The sequence below is a fragment of the Megalopta genalis genome, chromosome 3 (genome assembly GCF_051020955.1).
Source record: "Megalopta genalis isolate 19385.01 chromosome 3, iyMegGena1_principal, whole genome shotgun sequence".
Taxonomy (NCBI): Eukaryota; Metazoa; Arthropoda; class Insecta; order Hymenoptera; family Halictidae; genus Megalopta; species Megalopta genalis.
In genome coordinates this window covers 10,181,791-10,204,188 of record NC_135015.1, presented here as the reverse complement: position 1 = coordinate 10,204,188, position 22,398 = coordinate 10,181,791, and the positions used below count along the sequence as shown (strand labels likewise).

Sequence of the window (22,398 nt, the reverse complement as noted above, 5' to 3'; positions counted from 1 at the left end):
TCATTTAGGTATAAGATTTCATTTAGGTTCGAAAAGAATTTTGAAATCATATCGAAAAGTTGGAAAATCCCGACCTTTAGCTTGGACAGTAATTATTCGATTTTTGAAGCATACTTTAGATCGATTTAAATATTAATTCTCATGTGAATTTTCGAAATTTTTGAGGCCTAAATTAAATGGAGAGGTGATTGTTTTAAGATGTTCAATATCTACAATTCCTTTTGCTAGTGATACTGTTCAGCACACCCTTGATTATTTCACCATAAATGTTTTAAACAAAAATGACGAATAGCACTCGAAATATCGAGTAACTTTTGAAGCATGAATATTTCAATTACACCATTATTTTATCTTAGGTTTATTTATTCTATATATTTTCGGTAAATGTGTACATAAATTTAGAATGGAAACTGTTTCCACCGTTTGTTTTATATGCCAAGACACACAATATCCTTAATCTTGAAATCTTTGCACTGTTAGAAGATGACTTGGCATTTCCGTAAATCAATTAACTAACTTCTGTATTTGAAACGAAGGGTAAACCCCACTACTCTCACTAAGCCGAGAAATGATTAATAATCTCTTAGAAAAAGAGAAAACACGATTCCGAGTATCCTTAAATAGAATCTTAATGCGCGAAAGGGATCAAATTTATATACAATTTTAAAGCTTATCAATCTTATCCTACGTTTATCCTAATATAGGACACGAATCACTTCTCTTCCAATAATCTTTTTCCACTTACTTCCTAAGACAAATTATATCGTAGCTTATTTGATCGAAATGCTTGAAAAGTTTAGAAGTTCACGCTAAAAATATACAGCACGGGGATCATGATCATCATGTCTGCTCGGTTTAGGCTCGTTCCGCTTCTTTCGGCGCTCAGAGTCGAGTGTTGCGACATCGATGCAAGTTGTACCGCTATATAAAATAATTCAAATGTCATGTAATTATCGTATTACAACGTTCATTGCTTTTTTTCAAGCAGATAATTTACCAGGCATGATTTTGTCCTCTTGTATCGTGTTGGTCACGTAGTTATCCTCGTCGGCTGAAACGAGTTACGTGGCTCGTGAGAACATGAAACCAGTCGAATGATCGTTCCGAAGACAAAGTGTTGGCCATTTGTCATTATTACTTACGAGCGCCTTCGGTCGCGAATCGTATTATTTCCGAGGGTTTGCTCCAGCCGTAACGATTCTTCGACAAAACGACCGCCTCATAGTAAGTCGCCTCTTCCAACCCCGTCAGCGTAAACGAATAAGTGTGAATGACGCTGTTGCCATCACTGCCATTTGGTATGTACAACGTGTGCCATTGGCCCGGCACGCCGTTCTAATTAAACGTAAAACAACATTCATTAGAACCGGCGTAACGAGTATTGTAACGCTGCACTGTTTCCTTGGAATACGAAATGTCACGATTAAGTCCCTCTGAAAATTCTGTATGAATTTACCAGACCACTTTCGAGGACACGGTTCAAGCCCGCAAGGTTTAAATGCACGAAGGAAGTTATGGAAACTTCGTACTTACAATTATTTTCTGAACAGGTTGTCACCGGTTTAGATGTTGTCAAGCAACATTTTGAATAACATCGAAATATGTCGTTCCATAAGATCGTTCGGTTTTAATTTCGATTTCGCATAATAATTGCCTAATAGCTGTGGCTTATAGGTCATTCGACAGCTTTGGTTTTCTTCTGTTGTGCGATTATTTATTTATTCGTTCCGCGTGAGTGAAAATTATGGAGTGTAAAATTAACAAGAATGAACATTTATGATTTAATCATACGGCAGAACATGTCGGAGACGTTCATCCTTGTTAACTTGTCACTCCATAGCTTTTAAAAAATTGATCACTTTATTACTCATACAGAACGAATAAGTAAACAATCGCAAAACAGGAGAAAATCGAAGCTGTCGAATGACGTATGAGTCACAACGATTGGGCAATTATTATGCGGGACATTTAAACCGATATAAAAACCGGATAAACTTATGTTTCTATTCTATGATTCCAACCGCACCGTATCCTGGCTTATAAAATTATTCTTTTGCTGTACCGATAATAGTTTCCGATCGGAATTCACCCGATCTTCGTCAACCATATTCCGGCATCGGAGTCTTACCTTGTATTTACGAAATCTGAACTCGTACTGATCGATGGGACTGTAACTGTAGACTTCCCAGATGAAATTGTACGAGGTCTTCGCTAGGCTGTGCGAGGTCTTTTTGAAGACGGCCGGGTCCGCGATACCCGATAATTCAACCGCCTCCTCCGTGATTCCCAGGGAATTAGAAGCCCTGCACAAGTAGAAACCGTAATCCGTCGTCCAGACGTTCCTGATCACCAAACTGTGATCGCCGCCCGAGTTGTGTTTCACTATCCTCGAGGAGTATTTCACGCTTCTGTTATTGAAATACCACTCCACCTGTGCAACAAAATTCTTGCCTTTACAATATTCCAGTTTTGCTAATTAACGCGTACGCTCTCATCATCGTACATGTCTAACATCCACGATCTTGTATTTTATGTGAAGATAGTCAAATTAACCCTTTGCTCTAATTAACCCATTTTAGCACACACTAAATCCAAAATAGTTCTCCTGAAATTGAGTATCGTGATTCATACAACACAGTCACACTTTTAACAGCTGGTTAGATACAAACAAATTTGATAATATACAAATTGTTTTGTAACGTGATGTAACAATTTTTTTCCGAGTACAAAAACTAGTACTTATAGTCGATATATCGTTTAAGACAATCTTTTCTTTTTGCTTTGTTATTTTTCGCATAGGTTCATTTTCGAACGGCACTAAAAATGCTATCCAATTTTTTTTTTGCTGAAAGCCCACCGAACTATATCAACTTGGTTCGATATTTTTCGCATAGGTACAATCTTTTCGGTCGGCGCTAAAAGGGTTACGGTTATAGCAGAGTTCGTGATCTTTAAAAATCAATTTCACGTGCCTAGTTTCTAGATGGAAGACTTTTATCACAGAGGATACTAGTATAAGTAAAATTGCATAACTAAATAGTAAAGTCAGGGTTAGTTTTAACGAAGTAAATTTCAGTGAAAATTTGCGGTTAATACTTGTTGCATTTGTTAGTCGTGTTGGATTTATAAGTTCAATATAGAAAAAAATATGAATTCAATGTTCTGTCAACGTTCAGGAGAAATATCGGCTACCCAATTTAAAAAACGGAAAGGGATCCCTTGTACTTTGATAAACAGGTATAGCAAACAGCGAACCATTATATCACGTGGCTCTCTTAATATTCAACAATTTTTGCTTAAAATCCTTAATAAATAATCTTTTGAAAACACGTCTAATGTTATATTTCCCACAACAGTAACGAACATGGATTCACTTAAACTTTGTATCTTTAACAAAGCAGATTAACAAAAACATTTTCATAAAGATTTTTATAACATCGGTAACAGGAAAAATCAGAAACCAATTATATTGACCTGTCCGATATTCTGCTGTTAAATAAATCTTTTCGATCTATTTTAACACTAAATCTAGCGTGTACTAATAATGTCTGATATGTGTTGCTCTCTTTATAAGAATTACATGACTGAATTTATTATATTCAGACATCTTACTAGTTTTCAACTCAAACATCTTGCTACTTTTTACTGAATTAATACTATTATTCAATCTTTTTTTTTCTATTTCCCACGGATGACTTTATATTTCCAACAATTTTAACTGCTACACCTATTAAATCTTACGCAACTTTGACATAAAAGTGAAGTAGAAACAATTGTATAAAAAACGTTCCCCTTTTTTCTATTATTTTTTACAATTATGAATAAGAATGAATAAGTGATTAATAGTGGTCTCACAGACCGGCAGTAGTTAAATATTAAAACAAAAAAGCTGGCGCACGTGATTTTGCGTAGTTGGTTTAACGTTGAAACGTGTCGTATCCATTCCGTCCAAGGAATGGAACAATAGTAATCAAACAGCGTTGAGTGGGAGGGTTTAACGTGTATAACGCAAAATGATTCACGAGTTCTTTCCACCGAAGATGCCCAATCGTTCGATGGTGCGTTTGTGAGGAGGAGTTATCGAGCGATGACGCAACCGGGAAAAGTGCATGCACCCTAAGTTGCATTTTCTTCGCCTGGTCCACGAGAAACCCGGAGAAATGCCGCGTCAGCTACGAGCTTAAGCCTACCGGGGTACTTTTCGCGGGTCACGTTCACCCGCGGAATCGATTTGTCACTGCTGCCGGCTCGAAAGGGTTAACACTGAGAAATTGCTCCCCGAGATTTCGTGTGTTCGAGCGGTAGGAGCCGCGGATCGCTTCGCCGAGCTTAATTCCCCTTGAACAAGCCCGCAAGTTACGCTCCATCGAATTTAGATCTGATCGATTGCCCCTTTCGCGTCTGCGAGACTTCGCGCACGGCGTTATTGTTAGTTTGCCTCGGCCGGAAACAATTGTGCGCCCTCCTTCTCTTTCTAGTCATCTCTATTTTCAAAATCGTGCGAATTTTTCGGTATGTCGCTGGTTGCGAAATGACAGTGGAACAGCGACGAAAGAATTTTCCGCAGTAACGTTGAACATCGCCGGATTGGAGCAGCTCACTTTGAAATATTCACTCGCGAACACGTCCGAAACTTTCAGACTTCACCTCGAAAGTCTTGCTACGGAGTAAAAGGTGCCATGAAATATTTAGCCGCACTCTAAAACGCGCATCCACTCAACATTTAGAACGAATGCGAGCTAATTATTATCGAGAACAGGCTCGCGAAAGATATTGGGTCGTTGCGAATGTATGTCTTTGAATGATCGAAACCAGTGTTCGTCGAAGAAATGTATTAGAAACAATAACTGCTAGATAATGGACTAAATTAATTGTTTTGATCAAAGAACTCCTATAGTCTGCTACTATCTCGTTAATGAACACTAGACTGTTCCAAGAAAACATTTTTCTGATCCTCGACTCTACTTTATTTAACAGATTCGAATTCGCCGAGACAATTAAAAGAGCTTAAACGACCCTCGACAAGATATCAGGGTCCGATCTTTAATTCTCGTTTCAATTGTCTACAACCCAAGTAAGACAGTGAATCCATACAACGTACGCGACCTCCAAGGATTACGCATCAGCGGCCATTTTGCTACTAAGGGCTGGGCTAGCACTTCTTTTTCGAGAGAAGACATAATCATTTTATACATAACCATTTCACATAAATTTGCAGGCTAATTATTAATCACCTTGTTCATTAAAATAGAAAACGGAAATGAACTTGTAGCGAGATCTACGTAAAATTAAACTTTATGCTGAGTGAAATATTAACTGAGCCTTGGCTTATCTTCATCGAAATCGACACTTATCTACTCTTCCCAGATTGTTCATCTTTCTGTACCATCTGAGCATCAATTAGAGAGAATTTACTGTACTTCTACATTAATTGCCATATGATGTAATTCAATCCTTTACAGAAAGCGATGTTACAATTCAGTTTAATAATACCATTTGATTGTTTGTTACGGTATCGTTTGACGACTGTTAAAAGAAATATACTTTTTCCTTTAGATTATGTTATCATAATTAGACTGCGGATCTTTACGCAAGACGCAAATTTTCCAAGGCGATTGCGAGAAACAAAAATGTAATAAAATCAGATTGTTTCTTTTAATAATTTTGATCAATCGAAAATAGTGTAACCGTATTATTAAATTCTTCTTATGTCTTCACAATTTTATATTTCAGTCTGATCATTACTACTATCTTCTCACTGTATTTTCTAGCAATAAAGCTACATGCTGTTCCTAATATTTCAGGAGGTAGTACACAAATGCCCAATGTTCACAATACTAAGAAACGGGATTTATGCCATTCGTCGACTAAGAGGCTCGATTAGTCTATCATTATAGTCGTCGACAACGAAAGTTTTCGGCGAATTCGCCAAATTTTCATAACTCATCGCTGACTAAAGAATAGAATCAGTCAGCATCAGCATTCTGTCTCGTCGCGTTAATAATCGAGGAACACAGCCTTGATTTGCATAAACACAACAGCCTCGAGGCTCGGAAGAACGAGCCTTCATCGATGTTTCGAAACTTTCGATTCGAGAACGGAACTGCAGATGCGAGTAATTAAAAGTCCGACAATGGGGGATGTTCGTGGGCTGGACGAAGAAGGACCGGCCCGTTGCGAGGGATCCCCCATTGTTGTTCGAACTGTTAATTGCCGGCGTGGTAATTACGTCGTTCGTTGCCTTGTAATATTGCTCACCGTCGCCTCTGGCCAAGCTGTCACCCCGCAATGCAACTGCACGCGGATTCCAGGGGTTGCGTGCATCCAGGTTTTCGCCATTTCGATCCTCGGCTTGTCTGTGTTCACCGATCACCGAAATCGAGAACAAACAAGAAAGACAGATCGATTATCCAACGTCGGAAATAATCATTTTGTCGTCGAGCCGCGGCTCTCGCGCACTTGTATTGTACCGCGCAGCTCGGTGTTGAACTAATGAATAACTTGATCGTAGTTTAATCATGTTTTCAAATTACTCTCCACTTTTAAGAACTTTCGAAGCGCTGCGAATAATTACGTGCGGCGGCACAACTTTTTCACCGCCGAGCGTAGATTATCCTGATGATTTTGTTTGCTGCGATGACTGGGTTTATTGCCAGCTTCGTTTATATTATATACTTTCTGTTTTATTGTTCGCTTGAATTTATGAGACGTTGATGGGATTGCTGACCGAGAAAGAACATCATTTTTAAGATTCCTTGATCGTCACACTTTTAATTTTCGCATATATTCTGGCACTTGTTCGAGTAAAAATTGTTTGCCATTATCAATTCTGCATCCTAGTTTTTGATAACATTATATAGTTGATTTTTAAATTGATTAAAATCATCAACGAAGAAGTTGACGTCGTTAGTATAAATATATTGTTTACTGATCAGTTGTTAAAATAATTTAGAGCTAAGTTAATTTGCGGCAACTTTATCATTTATTTCACTTGTCTTTGTAACGTTTTGACATATATAGATTATATACTGCGATTCTAATCCGCACAATTGTGTGAGAAAGAAAGTAAGAGTTCGCTATTTTCAGTGTTTCATACTGTTTAGAAACGTTGTATTGTTCAATACATTTGGACAGGAACCAAATGGAAATTTATTTTTTTAATAATTTTAATAAGTTCATGATAAAAGATATCAGTATACTATTAAATTCTCTCACCTGTCCATTTGTGTATTAAATTCTTAAAAATCTGCATTCGACCGATTATGATCCCAGCATTGAAGATGCTGTACTTTTAAACGTGCATCGCATTCTCTGAACGTCGTTCTCGGAAGACTACACCAGCGTGATTGCATCAGCGTCGTGTCTAATCGTCGGTCAGCCCCGATTAATATTGCGACACCCTTAATTACCGAATTATTCGACAGAATGAGTCGGTCGATCATAGACAGACAAACGTCTATTCATGGAAATTGGGTTTCGTTCTCGGGACATTTTCGACCCGGATTGGAATTATAAAGATCGTCGTGGAACGATTATCGGGGAGACGAACGATTCGACGCAGTTGAACGTCGTGTGGTTGCAATTAGATCGTGCAGATGTCTGATCGGAATACTAAAGGGCGGAATGCCAGGCAATTTCCTAATTTAATCGTGATCGTTTAAGAGCAAGCGCAGGATGCCGCACGCGATTAGTTCCGCGATGCACATGTGCGAAGCCGATGATTTAGTTCGACGTAGGTGCATCGTAAAAAACGAGCATCGCATCCAGCTGGTCACAAGAAAATTACTCGAATTTTCCGCTTAAGAAAATACTACCACGACGATTGTTATTAGACTGCGAATTTTTGTGCTTTTATCACTAGAATGCAGGAAACGTGAGTAGCAGCATACAATTACTGCATCGAAGATATCTTTATACTTCATTGTGCCGGCCGTACAATCTCTTAGTAATTTCCATAGCAATTTACCTTTCAGTCACCATCAACAGTCTCATTATTTACCTTCAGTTCCCGTTCTTGACTATATCAAATTGAAGATTACTAATTGAATTTAACAAACAAGAATATTATGTACGTTGAATAAGAAGCGAGGACTAAAACATTAACTTTTCATTTTATTAAATGCCAGTCTCATACTTTAGAAAAGTGCTTATTCACAAAACAATTTCAAACGCGCGACTGTCATGAATTATTGAACGATCGAATCGACCCTGGAAAATGGTCCCGCGGGAGAAGAACTGCGAGACATAGCGTTAAAATCGCAATCCTCGCTGTCTGCGGAACCGGGGATGTCGCGGAGCTTTTAATCAAACGAAATTCTGAACTTACATCGAATGTAGAGATCTATGGTGGCAGTGGCCGGTTCGCCAACGTCGTTGTTAGCAACGCAAGTGTAACGTCCGGCGCTGCGAGGTTCCTCTGCGTGGAATCGCAGATGCGATCTGTCATACAGGAACGGTATCTCACCGTCCTGCCAATAAATAAACACAATTACTGTTCTGAACGTCCGACGTCCTGCTCTGAACGTCGGAAACGATCGTTCAGTGTCAATACAATCATTGCTCACGTCCGACACTCGTATATCTACTTTGTGTGCAGAAAACCAGATTGTTGGTCGATCGTTGCCGATAGATCATCGATTACCTTGTTCTTCCAGGATATGATCGGTAACGGTACGCCTTTCGCTACGCACGCCATAACCACTTCTTCTCCCAAATTGACTTCCAGTTTGCCGTTCTCTGGCACTGGATGGACGGTCGGTGGATCTGCAAGCAACGTTGCGATATGTAACAATCTTCGGCATTCTTTCGATATGGCATTCTTTCACATTTCATTGCGAATCGCAGAAGCGTTTCAAATTAACCGAACGATACTATTTGATCAACAATTGCATCCATTTTTGTGAAGCTTCTATTATATTTAGAATGAGATGTTAGCTCAATTTTGATGACTGTACAGTCTTTGCGAGACGAATTTTTGCGTCTACTTGGCGATATAGTTCTGTCATTTTCCTCTTTGATGGATCATGGTCTGAAACTGTCATTTATGCCTTATCCGGTGACAAAGTTTTCTATGATTTTCGAATAAATAATTCGTTCAAAGAAGACGCTCAAGCTTTCCGATTGAAATTTCTGCACACGTCCCTTATAAAACTAACAGAGATGGAGGGCGTATAATAGACTATAATATTCGAATATAATGTTTCTTGACTTAGAACTTATAAGAAAAGGAACAGAAATGATGGTTCACTTTGATTTAATTTAGTGTTTCGGTCGCAATATATATGAATCCTACTAAAATACTAAATAGGAGCACCAAATCTGTTATTTATTAATTCCTATAAAATTTCACAGCAGCATAATGATTTTTATTGCAATTCCACTCTGTGTAGCAAAATAACAATTTTTGCATTTGCTCCGAGTTGCTGGTAGGTACGTATATCAGATAAATCTCTCGAGCGCTAATTGCTAGAATATTTCGAAATTCATGTGCAAACTTCAAATTTCTTCGAGGTGTTTAGCACAAAATTCAAGTTACAGATTACAGATTAGGGAGCCTTCCGGTTTCAAAGCCGTATAAATTACTAATCACGGCAAAACCCCCAATTTCCACGAACATGCTGCGGCCGCGGAGATTTTCCTCGCGGGACTTCCAAATTAACGGGAGCGATCGCGATTGTTTGATAATTTCGCTGCGTTTTAATTGGTAAAACTGGCAGCGGACCAACGGCGGCACGGCGATTAATTGGAATCGATAATTTAAAACCGCCGAAGCACGAGGAAAGAACGAGCCGAGAGAGAGAGAGAAAGAGAGAGGCAGAAAGAGAGAGAGAGAGGGAGAGAGTGAGAGAGAGGGAGAGAGAGAAAGACGTCCACGTTCGTATCCGTTGGAACACCTGTATCGATCCTATCAGGCGTATCGTTGTCACCGTTAAATGGTGTACGGACCCCCTCCTCCTGCCCCGCGTGCTGCGCAAACAAATTCCAGGAAAGTTTTTCTCGGTCGGAAAATCCTCGATGGAGTTTTCCCGAGCCGCGAGGATTTTCATTCCTATCCCGTTTTCCACGGCCGTCTCGTGGAAAACTAAGGAGAACCGTCCGCGAAATCGAATTTTCCGGTCGACCCTCGGGTCCCGCGGAAACGAACGTCCACCTTCTGGCGAGTAACGATACACGCAGATTGTCGCCTGGCAGTTCAATTTAATTAATATTACCGGACTTTAAACGGAAAGTCACGGTCACCGAAACTTTCTAAGATTGCAATCCGGAATAGTTTCGCGACACCGCATCGCGATCAAATCGCTTCTAATTCAACGTAGAAAGGATTGAATTGACTACTGCCCGATGATGAAGCACGATCGTAATCATGGCACGAGAGAAAGCCGGTGACTCTTTAAATACACGAAAGTGTCTATTGAGCCACTGTAAATTGGAAACTCTTTCATATCTTTGCGATATCTTCTGAAATGTAATAATCTATTTTATTTTATTTTTATTTATTCGAACGAGCAGAATAAACCCAATAGTGCAATGAAATTCGGTGTAGTCGATTTATTGTCAATTAGAACGAGTGAATAGCATCTATACTTAGTGGACTTTGTTCGAATTTTTAATAACGGGTCCGACACGACATTATAGTATATGTCTGACAGATTAAATTGGAATACTATGTAGTTGATTAAAAGAATATTTTATAAATGGCATCGATGGTCCGATCTAAGGAGCTGGCTTTTTTTTAGATTGGATTACAGATATCGTAAATTCAACCGTGGCTAGTATTTCGTTATTTTATGTGAGAACTTTTAACTGAACTGAAGAACTGTATAACTTATACTTTGAAACTCAACACAGTCTCGATTTATATCGTAGCGATTCAATCTTCGAACATTCAATTATAATAAGAGTCAAGCCGCGTCGGACAAATAGACTTCCAATCGATGCGAATGTATTTCCGTCGATCCTATTAATTTCGAATGCCCGTAAACGCGCACAGTATAATCAGATACGGGCTTCTTTATTGGCCGTGATAATAGCTAACGAATGGGAATGGGAGCGGGAACGGAGCTGCAGCGAGAATCCGAAATGATCGGTTTCAACGAATGCACTTCGACGCTCGATGCAGAATGCAATGAAAGGGAATATAAAATATCGATGATCGTGAGACCTTATAGATAAAAAACGTAGTGGTACCGATTGTCATTACTAATTTAGCTGCTCTCCGCTAACTAGAATCTTGGATCAAACGCGTCGCATGAAATATAAAAGTTATGATAAAGGGGGATGAATATTTTCTTCCAAGAATCAAGCTTATCGAGCTTCAGCTCGAGCGTCTCGGATTCCTTCTTAGCGCTCGCTAAGTCCGATTTTCGGGTAATTGAAGGCTTATCTACGGAATTAGTGAACCGGATAGTCGGTTGTTGGATATTTGCAGGATAAACTGGATAAACGGAGGTTAGCGCGGTGGTAGTTGGTACTCACACATCACTTCGATCTCGTGTACTTGTGTGGCGTGTCCCCAGGGAGCTGGTCTGGACGCCTGGCACACGTATTCCCCGGTATCGTTTCGTTTCACGTGAGAAACCTCCAAGCTCCTGTTCGAGTACATTCTAACTCTTCCGGGCGGTACGTGTCGTGGTTCGCCGCTGTCAGCCAAAAGGATGCCGTCCCTCCACCATCTCACTCTGGTCTGCACGTTATCTGGACGCACGAACGGGGAAGACTGTTTTCAATTTCCTCGAGACTCCGGGCTCCAACATAGAAACGTTAATCTGATCGGTTTAATCGACTTTCTGAAGGCTCGCCGACTGTCCGTGATCTTATTTAAATTAAACACCTCTGCGCTTCTGTTTGTTTGATTAACCAGGTCGCCTGAAAGTATTTGGAGCTTTAACTAATTCTCGCTGTTTTTTCATCGAAAAACTCATACTTATTTAACCCTCCGCTGTCACGCACTGAGTTAAAATGTTTCTCATTTCTTTTTTTTTATCGAAAAACTCATATTGCCATAAGAAGAATGAAATGAATAATTAATTCAGTATACTTGGTAGCGAAATATCGAGTTCTTAAATCTTCGTATTGCTTGTTTTTGAGTGACAATGTTTGAAAACTGAACTGGTTCTGAGCGAGTATGACGTACGTGTTTCGCATAAAAAATGTGATAGCGGAGTGTTAAAAAATACGGTATCGCATATCTTATTAAAAGTGTTGCCTTTCCGAGATTACAACCCTTTTCCACATTTCGGGTAATAAATGTAATCCACGGAACAAAAATTCGAGGGGTTCCTTCGAGGCGATTCAGGCATGTTTAGAGTAAAAAAAATAGTCCTTATGCTCGTAGAAGTCCTGTTTTTTTGGCAAAATACTAAATCAAGTGCTTTTCTAATACCCTTGCAAAACGAAATTTGTTTGAGGAACGAAACAACTTTCCCAACGACCCAATATTTGTCCGCGACTGTACATCTTATTGTACAGTATTCAAATTTTTATTTGCTTTGCGCGAAATGCCTGTAAATAGAAGATCATGATAGTCGTTTTAAGAAATCACTGTCTACAGTACCAGATATATCTCCGTACCTCACAAATGTCTGTGCATTATTTTGAGAACAAATTAGCATTTTAGTGGGACGCTAGACCTACAACGGATGTATCGACTTGCAATTTATCTGGCACTGATACGCAACCACAGAGTCAGTTAAGTGTTCTTCCTTCGACCTAATTCGACCTTAATCCCAAACGGAGTGTCGAGGCGATAGTTCACCGAGTTCGTGTTCACGGTGACGGGGAGAGTCGTAGGGCCGGGTAGTTAATCCGAATCAAGACTCCGATTTCCGACGATCTTGAAAACCGTTGATCGCCTTACCACGCCGTGACCTTCACTTGGAATTGCGACATGGCAAAGCAGTCAGTCTGACAGGCAATCCCGTTAGTGAAACCGCCGATGACAGCTCGATCGATTGTACGGCAAATTGTTTGCTCTCCATACCTGTGCACAAGTGTCGCCTTAGACGCGATGTTGCATAGGGAAATTAGTATCGATCACTGACCCGAAATTACTGTCTCTGTTGGGTCCCTAAGCGGTCGTCACAAAGGACACTGAGACAAAATTTCAATCTAATCAGGGCTTCGTGTTAGAAGACCCTGGCAATTATTGATAGCAACGGCATAGATGCTTCTTTTTAAGAGCTTGCTTTACCGAGATCTTAATTCCCTAGCAGCCAGCTTAAAGTATTAATTTAGAAATGTGATCGAGAAGTTACTAGTAGCCATGGCTATCATGAGATTTCCTAAGTTTTCAATACTGTACTTCGCATTTGTCTGCGGTCTATGCAAATGGTTATGTCGAGAGTCGATATGAACATTTGTCGGTGATTTCAACGTGTCGGTATATGAACAATGTCGATGAAATGCGGTGTCCCTGAAATCGTGTCGATGAAAACATTGTCGGTAAAATAATTGTCGGTGATTTCAAGGTAACTCTTTGCAAATCGACAATTTCACGAAAGTCATTGGCAGTGGTCCAGGGTCAGGCTGACTCCCAAGAAGTGTCCAGAAGGTTAGGCTATACCCCAGCAGGGGAGCTAAGTGGGATGAAACCACTTCCAGGGGTGAGTGGAATAAATCGCATCGCCTTTTGGAGAACTCGCCGGGCTAGGGTATTATGAAGATTCGCACGACTCTCACCGCAAGGTTCTTTCTCCCGGACCCTCTAAATGGATTATGAGAGCCCATCAGCCGGACACTATCGTATTTTACAAAAGACAGATGTTTCGAATGATCCAATATAGCCGCCTCAGGTTTCAGAACCAAACCTCTCCCCTGGAATAAAGGGAGCTCGTGAACGCGGCATGGATCGCGTAGCAATCAACAGCTACAACGTTGCTGCAGTTTGAGAAACGCAACAGGTGATATTTGTTTGCAACAGCTGGAAGTTTGACCTCGCTGCGTCTTCCTGCTAGTCGATATGTTTTTTCTTATCGCGGTTCTGGGCTCCCGAGCCATCAATGTCTCGGGTTCGCCGGTGTCCGAAGGAGCCGAGGCCCAACTTACCAGACCTCCGGATCGAACCGCAATCAATTACGCTGGTGGACGTGTTTGCTTGTCGGCAATTTGCCGAGATTCGGAGTTGCCGATGGCGGAGGCAGACTGTAAAGTTTGCTCGAAGACTCACCGAGATCCTCGACGTAGCACGGGAGCAGGACCGTGTCGTTCTCGAACGTCTTCACCGTCGTTGGGTAACTTTTGAAGCCGTTGTTTACTGCCGCCCGACTACCTGCATCAAGACGGATTCGTTCAATTAGTCGGGAACGTGTTGCAGGCGATGACGGAAGTCTGATGGAAGTCGTTCAGAGACCTATCAAGTCCTAAATAGTTTGCAATCGTACATAATACCGTGGTGAATCGGAGATTACTTAGCTTATCCTGACTTCTACTTTTAGACGAACAACTTTTTAATCAACAACCATGATCCCACGTGCTATGAAGTAAATACAGCATGCGACGAACATTTGTCTACTCGATCTTGTCCGAGTACATTGCAAATATTCTTTTAACGTTAGAGTCATGACTTACGTCAGATTGACTCATGACACTAGTGATGTACGTCGAATGGACTTTGTATTACTATAATATTAGTGATAATGGTGATTTGAAGTCAAATTGACTCCGTATCAATTAATGGTAACTTGACGTCATATTAACTCAGTGTCGTTAGTGGTACCACTTGATATGAAGGCAGTTTGGCGTCAAGTCACCATTATTGATAGGGCGTCTATTTAACATCAGGTCACCATTATTAATACAGAGTCAATTTGACGTCATGTTGCTACTAGCGATATTAAAACAGTGGCCACAACTTTAAAAGGTTAAATCAGAAAAGAATTTTGTAATCAATAACTCAACCGATGCCACGTGCAATAAATTAAACACAGTTGTCAGAATATGTTACAAATACTTCCTTCAGTCAACAATACCGAACATTTTTTTAATCAACGACTCAACCGATGCTGCGTGCAATAAATGAAATACAGTATAGGGCAAACATTTGTCCACGATGTTGGATCTTGCACGAATGGATAGAAAACGTTTTGTTAGCTCGGAGTCGTTTAGTATTTCAGTGATAAATTCCTACAAGTGATGTGTTGTCTGTGTAATTTTATATGGGAGGGCGCTTTTAAGAGTGAATGAATTGAACTGAGTCAAAAAGAATCACTCTTTTATTTTATGTTCAATATGACTATAGAGGGACATTCAATATGGCGTTTTGTTGTACCAATCAAATGTTTACGATCCACTTTACCATTTACTATAGTGTGTACTCTACATCGTATAATTATTTCAGATTGCTATTTGTTTATTTAACAGATACACACCTTCTGAACAGATTGTTTAGCTTCGCTATTGGATTTACGTGCATGTTCTCATTTTTATAAAGCAATTTAGTAGAGCCGATTATTGAACGGTGACCAATTGCTGTGGCTTTGGGCAAGATTAACTTTATATTTATAGAATAAGACATATTACATTTTTTTATTCTTTTATTTCGTTTATTTTTTTATTTTATATTATAAAAAAATGTAAGATGTCTTATTCGATAAATATAAAGTTAATTATGAAAAAATTCTTCTGCCAAGGAAGTTTATGATGGTAAAAATAGAAGAAAAATGTGCTCTCTGTTTTCTGAAAAATCTATTGTAAACGGAGAGGGACCAGACAATCAATTTTTGAGAAATTTACGAACAACAGGATTAGCCGTGTCGCGTATTGCTAGCGAAAAAGAAACTCGAGGGAAGCAGCAACGAGACATTTTTCTGGCTGCTCATTTCCGCTCCGACTCGCTCCCTTTCCCCCGCTTTCTGTTGGCTGGTCGCAATTCTACTCTCCGCACCGCTTCAACTCCATTGTTACGAGATAATGTTCGCTTTCTAGTCCCCGATGCAGTTGCACGCGCGCTCGCGGAAACTCGAATGCAGATTTCGTATGCATTATGTATGCGGGAACGAGACGCTGGCCGCCGGACCCTTGATCTGCTCTGTCCGTGTCACCGAGTCGCCGGGAATTTTCGGTGTCGCCGAAAAGTGCGCAGGAAAATCAGAAGACCCTCTCAATTGCAGGTGTTTACGAACAGAACGGCGCCCGCGAGACTAATTTCCCAGAATTCGCGAAGCTCGTCACCGCTTTTACCGCGAGCGCAATATTTTTGCGAGAATGCGAGAACCAGCGCGGGTCCTGGCCGTAATCAAACGGATTTGAAACGAATTAATTCGCGGCGAATTTAACACCGAACCGCTCGGGAATTGACAAAGTTCCGCGAAAATTGAATAAGTGCGACGGTTTAAGCTCCGATCTCGGTTTATAACCGAGGAATGTTAACGCGATTCTCGCGTGTCCATCGTTCGCTCGTTCCGTTCGTACTCGTTTCGAGAACGGAAACCCTAAATCTCATTAACCGGAAGCGCAGTTTCGAACGAGGAATGAAAAATTTCGTAAACTGTCCTCGGCTCGACGAGTTGCAACGTTTCGCTGCGAGAAATTGGTTGTTGGGGTTTCAACGATCGATCGACCGTCCTCAAACGTTGTTCCATGTTTGTTACAAACTAGAGAAAAGTTTGACACGTGTTAGAGATGAAACAAGCTGGGTTTTGTAGTATCTGGAAGGGACGAGGGAATAATTACTATGCTAAGTTTGAATATCCTGGTCCAATTAATTCTTGCGTATGTAACCGAAATGTATGAATAATTTTGAAGCTTCGCGAGATCGTTTTACGACCTATGGAGTAATAAAAGCAGAGTCAATAGTAATCATTGTTTTATAACTTCTTCAGATTTGTGAATTGAATAGAATTTTAGGGACGGACAGTCAGCCATTTTGATCACCACCATTGGCTATATGAAATTTTTGGTTGACAGTCATTCTTTGCAAGCGAAACGTAACCAATCCTTCCGGAAATGTATAATAATTAGCTGTTTCTCATAGAATCACACGTCCTGATAACGTCAGATTGTAATCAGAATCTGCTATTGTCTTACCAATTCACTTTTGCAACAAATACATCATAGTTTTATGTATTTTAAAACTTAGTACAACGCTGTTCTTAAATTCTCTTAATATTACCACAATTTAGCATTCCTTCTCCCAATTTTTTCATAAATGCATTCATTCACAATACGTTCATTACATTTCGATCTCATAACTTTGTAAGAGCATCTCGACCAAATACCGAATCGATCGATACATGGCGCGTTATCTCGTTAAATTATTCGATCGGAATCTGGCCTACGTTTCGATTGCCACGAAACGCCAGTCGTTTGAATTGTTTCAATTTTCATCAGATTAATCGGCATTGTTGGCGAAATTCTGGAAAAGATGGGAAAACAGTCACGCCGCGTGCACACACGTGTCAAAGATTTTGTCAGGCGGGGGGTTGGACTGTCACTGGTATTGTACCGAGCAACAACGGTGACAGTGGGAAAGAGGGTCTCCGGGCGATCCGAGTTTCCTCGATGGTGTTTTCATTCCTCGGACATGCTATTTCCAATCTGCTTTCAAAGTTTCCAAGGTGTCATTGTTCAGCCGTTTTCTTCGGTAAAGAGATCGGTCGTTAAATCGTTATCAGAGTTGTCAGCGAGACGCTCAGTGTAATTGGAGAACTCCGACCCTAATAATATCGCCCGGACCGATTACGTTTAGCCCTGTCACTCGATGTGCACCTCTTTGACAACCATAGAATTCGAGGATTTGCCTAAAGAAAGTACAATGAACAAATATTTTGGTTAAATCCGATTTCCGTAAAATTAAAAAGATATCACTTTTTTGAAACTAGTTTACTGTACAATGAAAAATTTCTTTTTTTAATTTTGACATTCCAGGTAATAGCTGAATTAAAAAGGATTATTTTAATCATTGTACAATTAACATTACGTCCAGTTTTAAAAGAGTTGTACCGTAAAAATTGTCTGAAGATTTTTTACACCTACTGTAAGATATGCACTTGTTTTAGTGAAAATGAACTTTCTCTTTTTTTGAATTTTTATAAAAATATAATATATTCTAGAATTTGCACGGAAACATTTTTTATTACAAACGACAAAAATGATAAACTTGTGATTTAATACTAATATTAGTATGAAAAAGTCCGGTGACATCGGGCTCGTTGGAAAACCATAATGAAGACAAATACTTTGCATGTAATATAGTTTCAAAGTAATACACCGTATACAAGCGTGGCTACATCGTGCGTCGTGTATATTTCATGTCGCAACGGGGTTGTTCAAATATATCTTCATTTAAACTTTGTTTTCAAGAATATTGGATCTGTTCTCTAACAGAGTGGACTGTCAAAGCCTGTAAATAACGCTGTAATTAAAACTCGCGAGTACCATTCTGAATGTTGGAATAATCCGTGGAAAAGAAGCTATATCCAAACATAAATAACTATTCTAGTCAGCTTCAACCACAACGAAAGCTTAAATTAAAAGGTGCTTCAGCAATTATTCGTTGATTGATTTTGTGGTATCTTGTCGGGTTTTCTATGATTTAAAATTTAATTAAATTTCCATTGTGTTAGATTCGGAAACTGCTGGATTTAATAACCACATAAAACCCAACTAAATGCTATCGTTAAATGGCGTCATAAATCTGTCATTTCTAAATAATCTTTATAATTCACACAGCACGTGGCAAACGGTTTTAGACTGACTGCTTAATAAACTTTTTAGTAATAATTATTAGGTATAATTATTTCAGTGAATACTTCTTGAAAATTACAATTTATAATGTATAAATAAATTTTACCAGACGAACAACGGTAAAAATATGTAATTCGAATAATTCTTTTTCAAAATCATATAACTATAGAACGTGGCACAGTTTACAATGTAGCAAAGTGTAGAAAATAGTCTCTGAAAATACTTTGTCATTGTCGTATGCAGGTGAGGATTAAGTGAAATGTTAAGGGTGTAATTTTGTGAAAAGTGAATTTAAGTGTTTAATGGGAAATTGTTTGTCAGACTTACCAATTATGAAAATGCAAAGAACATAACCGAATAGCACCATGTTAGCGAAAACATACACACGCTGCACCACCCTCGAACCGCTAGACGCAGGATGAATAGGACACAGTCTCGGAATCGTGTCGTAGCACGCGTGAACTCTTCGACTTTTCACGAGACACTGATCTTGGCTTAAGATGGTGATCGTGTTCGCCACGATCTTAACGCACACCGACTGACGGACACACGCGCTGACTCACGCACACTTGTCGCTCGTAATTATGACCAGTTGCCCATTGTGCGGTACAGGGATGCTCATGCCGTGACCCACGCGACCACCTCGAGCATCGTTCACTCATACACAGGGACCAACGCTGTAATTACATTTTGTTATTCTCTATTCAGATCGCAGGCAACTTGATTTACGATTTATCGTTTAATTAGTTAACAAGTACCAAACAATGAGACTGATTTAATTTGATATTATTATGTAGATTAGAACAATGTATGCATTAAGATTTCAAGTCTTTCTAGATTCAATTGAAGTTTTATACGATTTATTGTCTAGTTGTTTAAGTAAGTACCAGAAGCAGTCGAAATGACTGAACTTGATTGTATTGGATAAATTATAAAAATGCATTCATCGATGTCAACCCAGCAACCTCCATAACTACATATAATAATGTAGTTATATAGTATATATTATATAATATATTATATAATAATGTAAAATTCCTGCAAATTTTTTTAGCAGGAAAGTCGAGATTAAGGGCGAACCTCTCTAGTCAGTTAATTCAAATTAGATCTGTTCAACGATTACGGATTTCGCTAATGTTATTGTCACGCTGTGCGCAAACGTGAGCTCTGTGAGTGACAAGTAATAAACCGATGAAGTAGTCCGGCTTATTATTTTCTGTTCTTCAAGATTGTTTTCCCGACGGGGGTGGTTTTCTTCTTAACAGGCTCGACGAGTCTGAGTCAATATTGACTGGTGCTGCCTTGTCGGAGTTGGGATATCTTTCGGTCTCACTGCGAGGATTTACTTTATCGATCAAAAAGAACGTATCTTTTCGAGAGTAATATCCCCGATCGAAGTACGATAATAGAATCGTTCCTGTACAAAAGTTGTATGAAAAATTACTAGAATGTATCGCTAAATAAAATTAAATGTTGAGCATTGCTAATTAGCAGTCATTTTTTCCAGACCACTGCGCATTTTTCGAGTTCGAAACACGTGGAGATTAACCCTTCAACATATTGTTTATTTAGTATGATGTTTATATATTTTATAAAATGAATATGCTATACAAGTAATATAATCTGATTGACATTCATATAATACGAGTATAATATAAAATCACAAGAATAATGTAAACGATAGATATTCCTCCTACTATACCCTGTTATTTCAGTCAACATCGAAACAATTAAGAAAAGCAACCGCACGGGCTGAGAACCGTTGCGCCCTATTGCAACGCTGCCACAATGCGTACGTGCATAGGGTGTCCATCTACCAACACCAGAGGCATTCTTCTATAATTTGTTCAATTTACGCACCGACACGTACCATACATAGAGTCATTCATCGAGTTATCCATTAAATCGTTAATCTAATATGTGAATCGACCGGCCGTTTTAAAAGGAGGCGATAAACCGTGTGCCCCCATGGACCGTTGTAAACAAATGAAACTGTCACTGTCATCGGCAGTCACGCGCGCTTTGAACCACCATCGGACCTTCTGTTACGAATGAATGAAAATCAATTTTACGTTAATTTCGCTCACCGTCGCTAGTTCCAGTTCTATTTTGACGTTCTTCTCAAAATTTCAAGAAAATCGTTTACTGAAGAGACGACGACACAATTAGGTCAACACGTTTTGTTTCAGCAACAATGTCTCTTACCGAGAATTTGCTCTTTGCTCTTTGCTCGTCCCATTTATTTTTCGGTCTTCACGTTCATTCTACTGTAATTACTTCGTTCTCTTATTTACAAAGCATCCTTCAGTCTCGCCGTGCTTGAATTTTCTTGTAAATTCCGCGATACTCGTTTTCCGTTGTTACATAGCATTGTATTTGTTATACGATGGGGGCCCTATTACGGAAAATTCTCCCCAATTGTCTCTCAGCTTGTAAATAAAAATGGACACTACGATACACTTTTGTAGTTGGTGATTATCTACAACTATAAAAACGAGCCGCGAGGTTCGTGTTGTTATCGGATTGCGAAAAAAGAGCCGAAGGTCGCGGGAAAATTTAACTTCCAGCTCTTCGGAAACCAGAGGATTCGACAGGAACAATGAATCCGGGCTTCTTTTATTTATGCATTTACAACACGGACTACAATGAGAACGTGTACAAACTTTACATTTTAATAGCTTCCGCCAGGCGACACGACGTGGACGCAGGACAATTCCAACTATCGCGTAAATCTCTATTTTTCTCCACGTTTTTTTCGTAACTGCAAAACTGCATCAGCGAAGATAATTACGAAAGTTATCATACTATTAACAAACGTGTGGACATTTACGAATGCACCAACATAGAGACTGCTCCCTTGGGCGTCGTATTTGTCGTAATGTTTGCATGTGACAATGAAATTTGCCAAGTGTCCTCAGAGAACAAATTACAAAGCTTATTGGAGATATAATAAAGCAATGTATCGAAAGAAGTTTGAAATTGCAGGCGGAACTACGAATTTTTAAATAGATTTCGAAATTCATTTTTAACATAAATCATTTAATATTAATCATTTAATAAAATATCATATTAATAATATTGAACGAACTGCATGTTACTAGGGTGTTCAGAACACAAAGGAATTCAACTATTTCCTATGGTATATTTTATCTTTCTAGATTCGGTTTCCCGAATTAAATGACTTTGATATTGTGGAGATTTTCGTAGTCGATTTTCTGCAATTATTGGGTTAAATACAAGACCTACATTAATTCTGCAACATATTTCGGGCTCAGAATTCTCAGGCATCTTGGTATTTTCGATCCACAAAATTGCTCAGGGACTCCTCCCGATTTCGAAAAAGAAATGTTCGACCCGACTTTCTTGAAATCTCGCACACCTCTGGAAAACACGCCTAGTGTTCGGTAAAATAGCTGGAGAACAAACCGGCGACTTGGTACCGATGCACGTTTCGATCCAGCAAGTCCAGGACACGCGTTGAGGACGGCGAAATTGCTCGGAGCGGCGTTCGTTTTCAGAGGGAGCAGTAAGTGGCAGCTTGACCCCTATCCGTGAGCAATCCCCAGGATTTTATATTTCTATTCGGACGATAGGTCACGCCACAATTTCCCCAGAAATCATAATAAGCTCCGCGTTGCTTTAAAAACGTTTGTGGTTCTTAGATTAGCGCTTCGTTCCCGACGATCTCTAGATCCGCTCGTTATTCGTTCATGACAC

The 22,398-nt window shown here is 39.5% G+C and overlaps 1 protein-coding gene across 1 annotated transcript; it reads right to left on the bottom strand.

Moving 5' to 3' along the window:
- Positions 1 to 342: 342 nt before the first annotated feature.
- Positions 343 to 19,174, bottom strand: LOC143259119 (limbic system-associated membrane protein). The gene is made up of 10 exons (XM_076519979.1): positions 19,009 to 19,174; positions 14,165 to 14,266; positions 11,476 to 11,694; positions 8,642 to 8,763; positions 8,327 to 8,468; positions 6,259 to 6,356; positions 2,129 to 2,431; positions 1,143 to 1,335; positions 998 to 1,051; positions 343 to 921 (listed from the first exon to the last, which is right to left on the bottom strand). Exons 1-10 carry the CDS (start codon positions 19,046 to 19,048, stop codon positions 797 to 799), a joined length of 1,398 nt encoding a protein of 465 aa, XP_076376094.1. The 5' UTR covers positions 19,049 to 19,174; the 3' UTR covers positions 343 to 796.
- Positions 19,175 to 22,398: the final 3,224 nt, after the last annotated feature.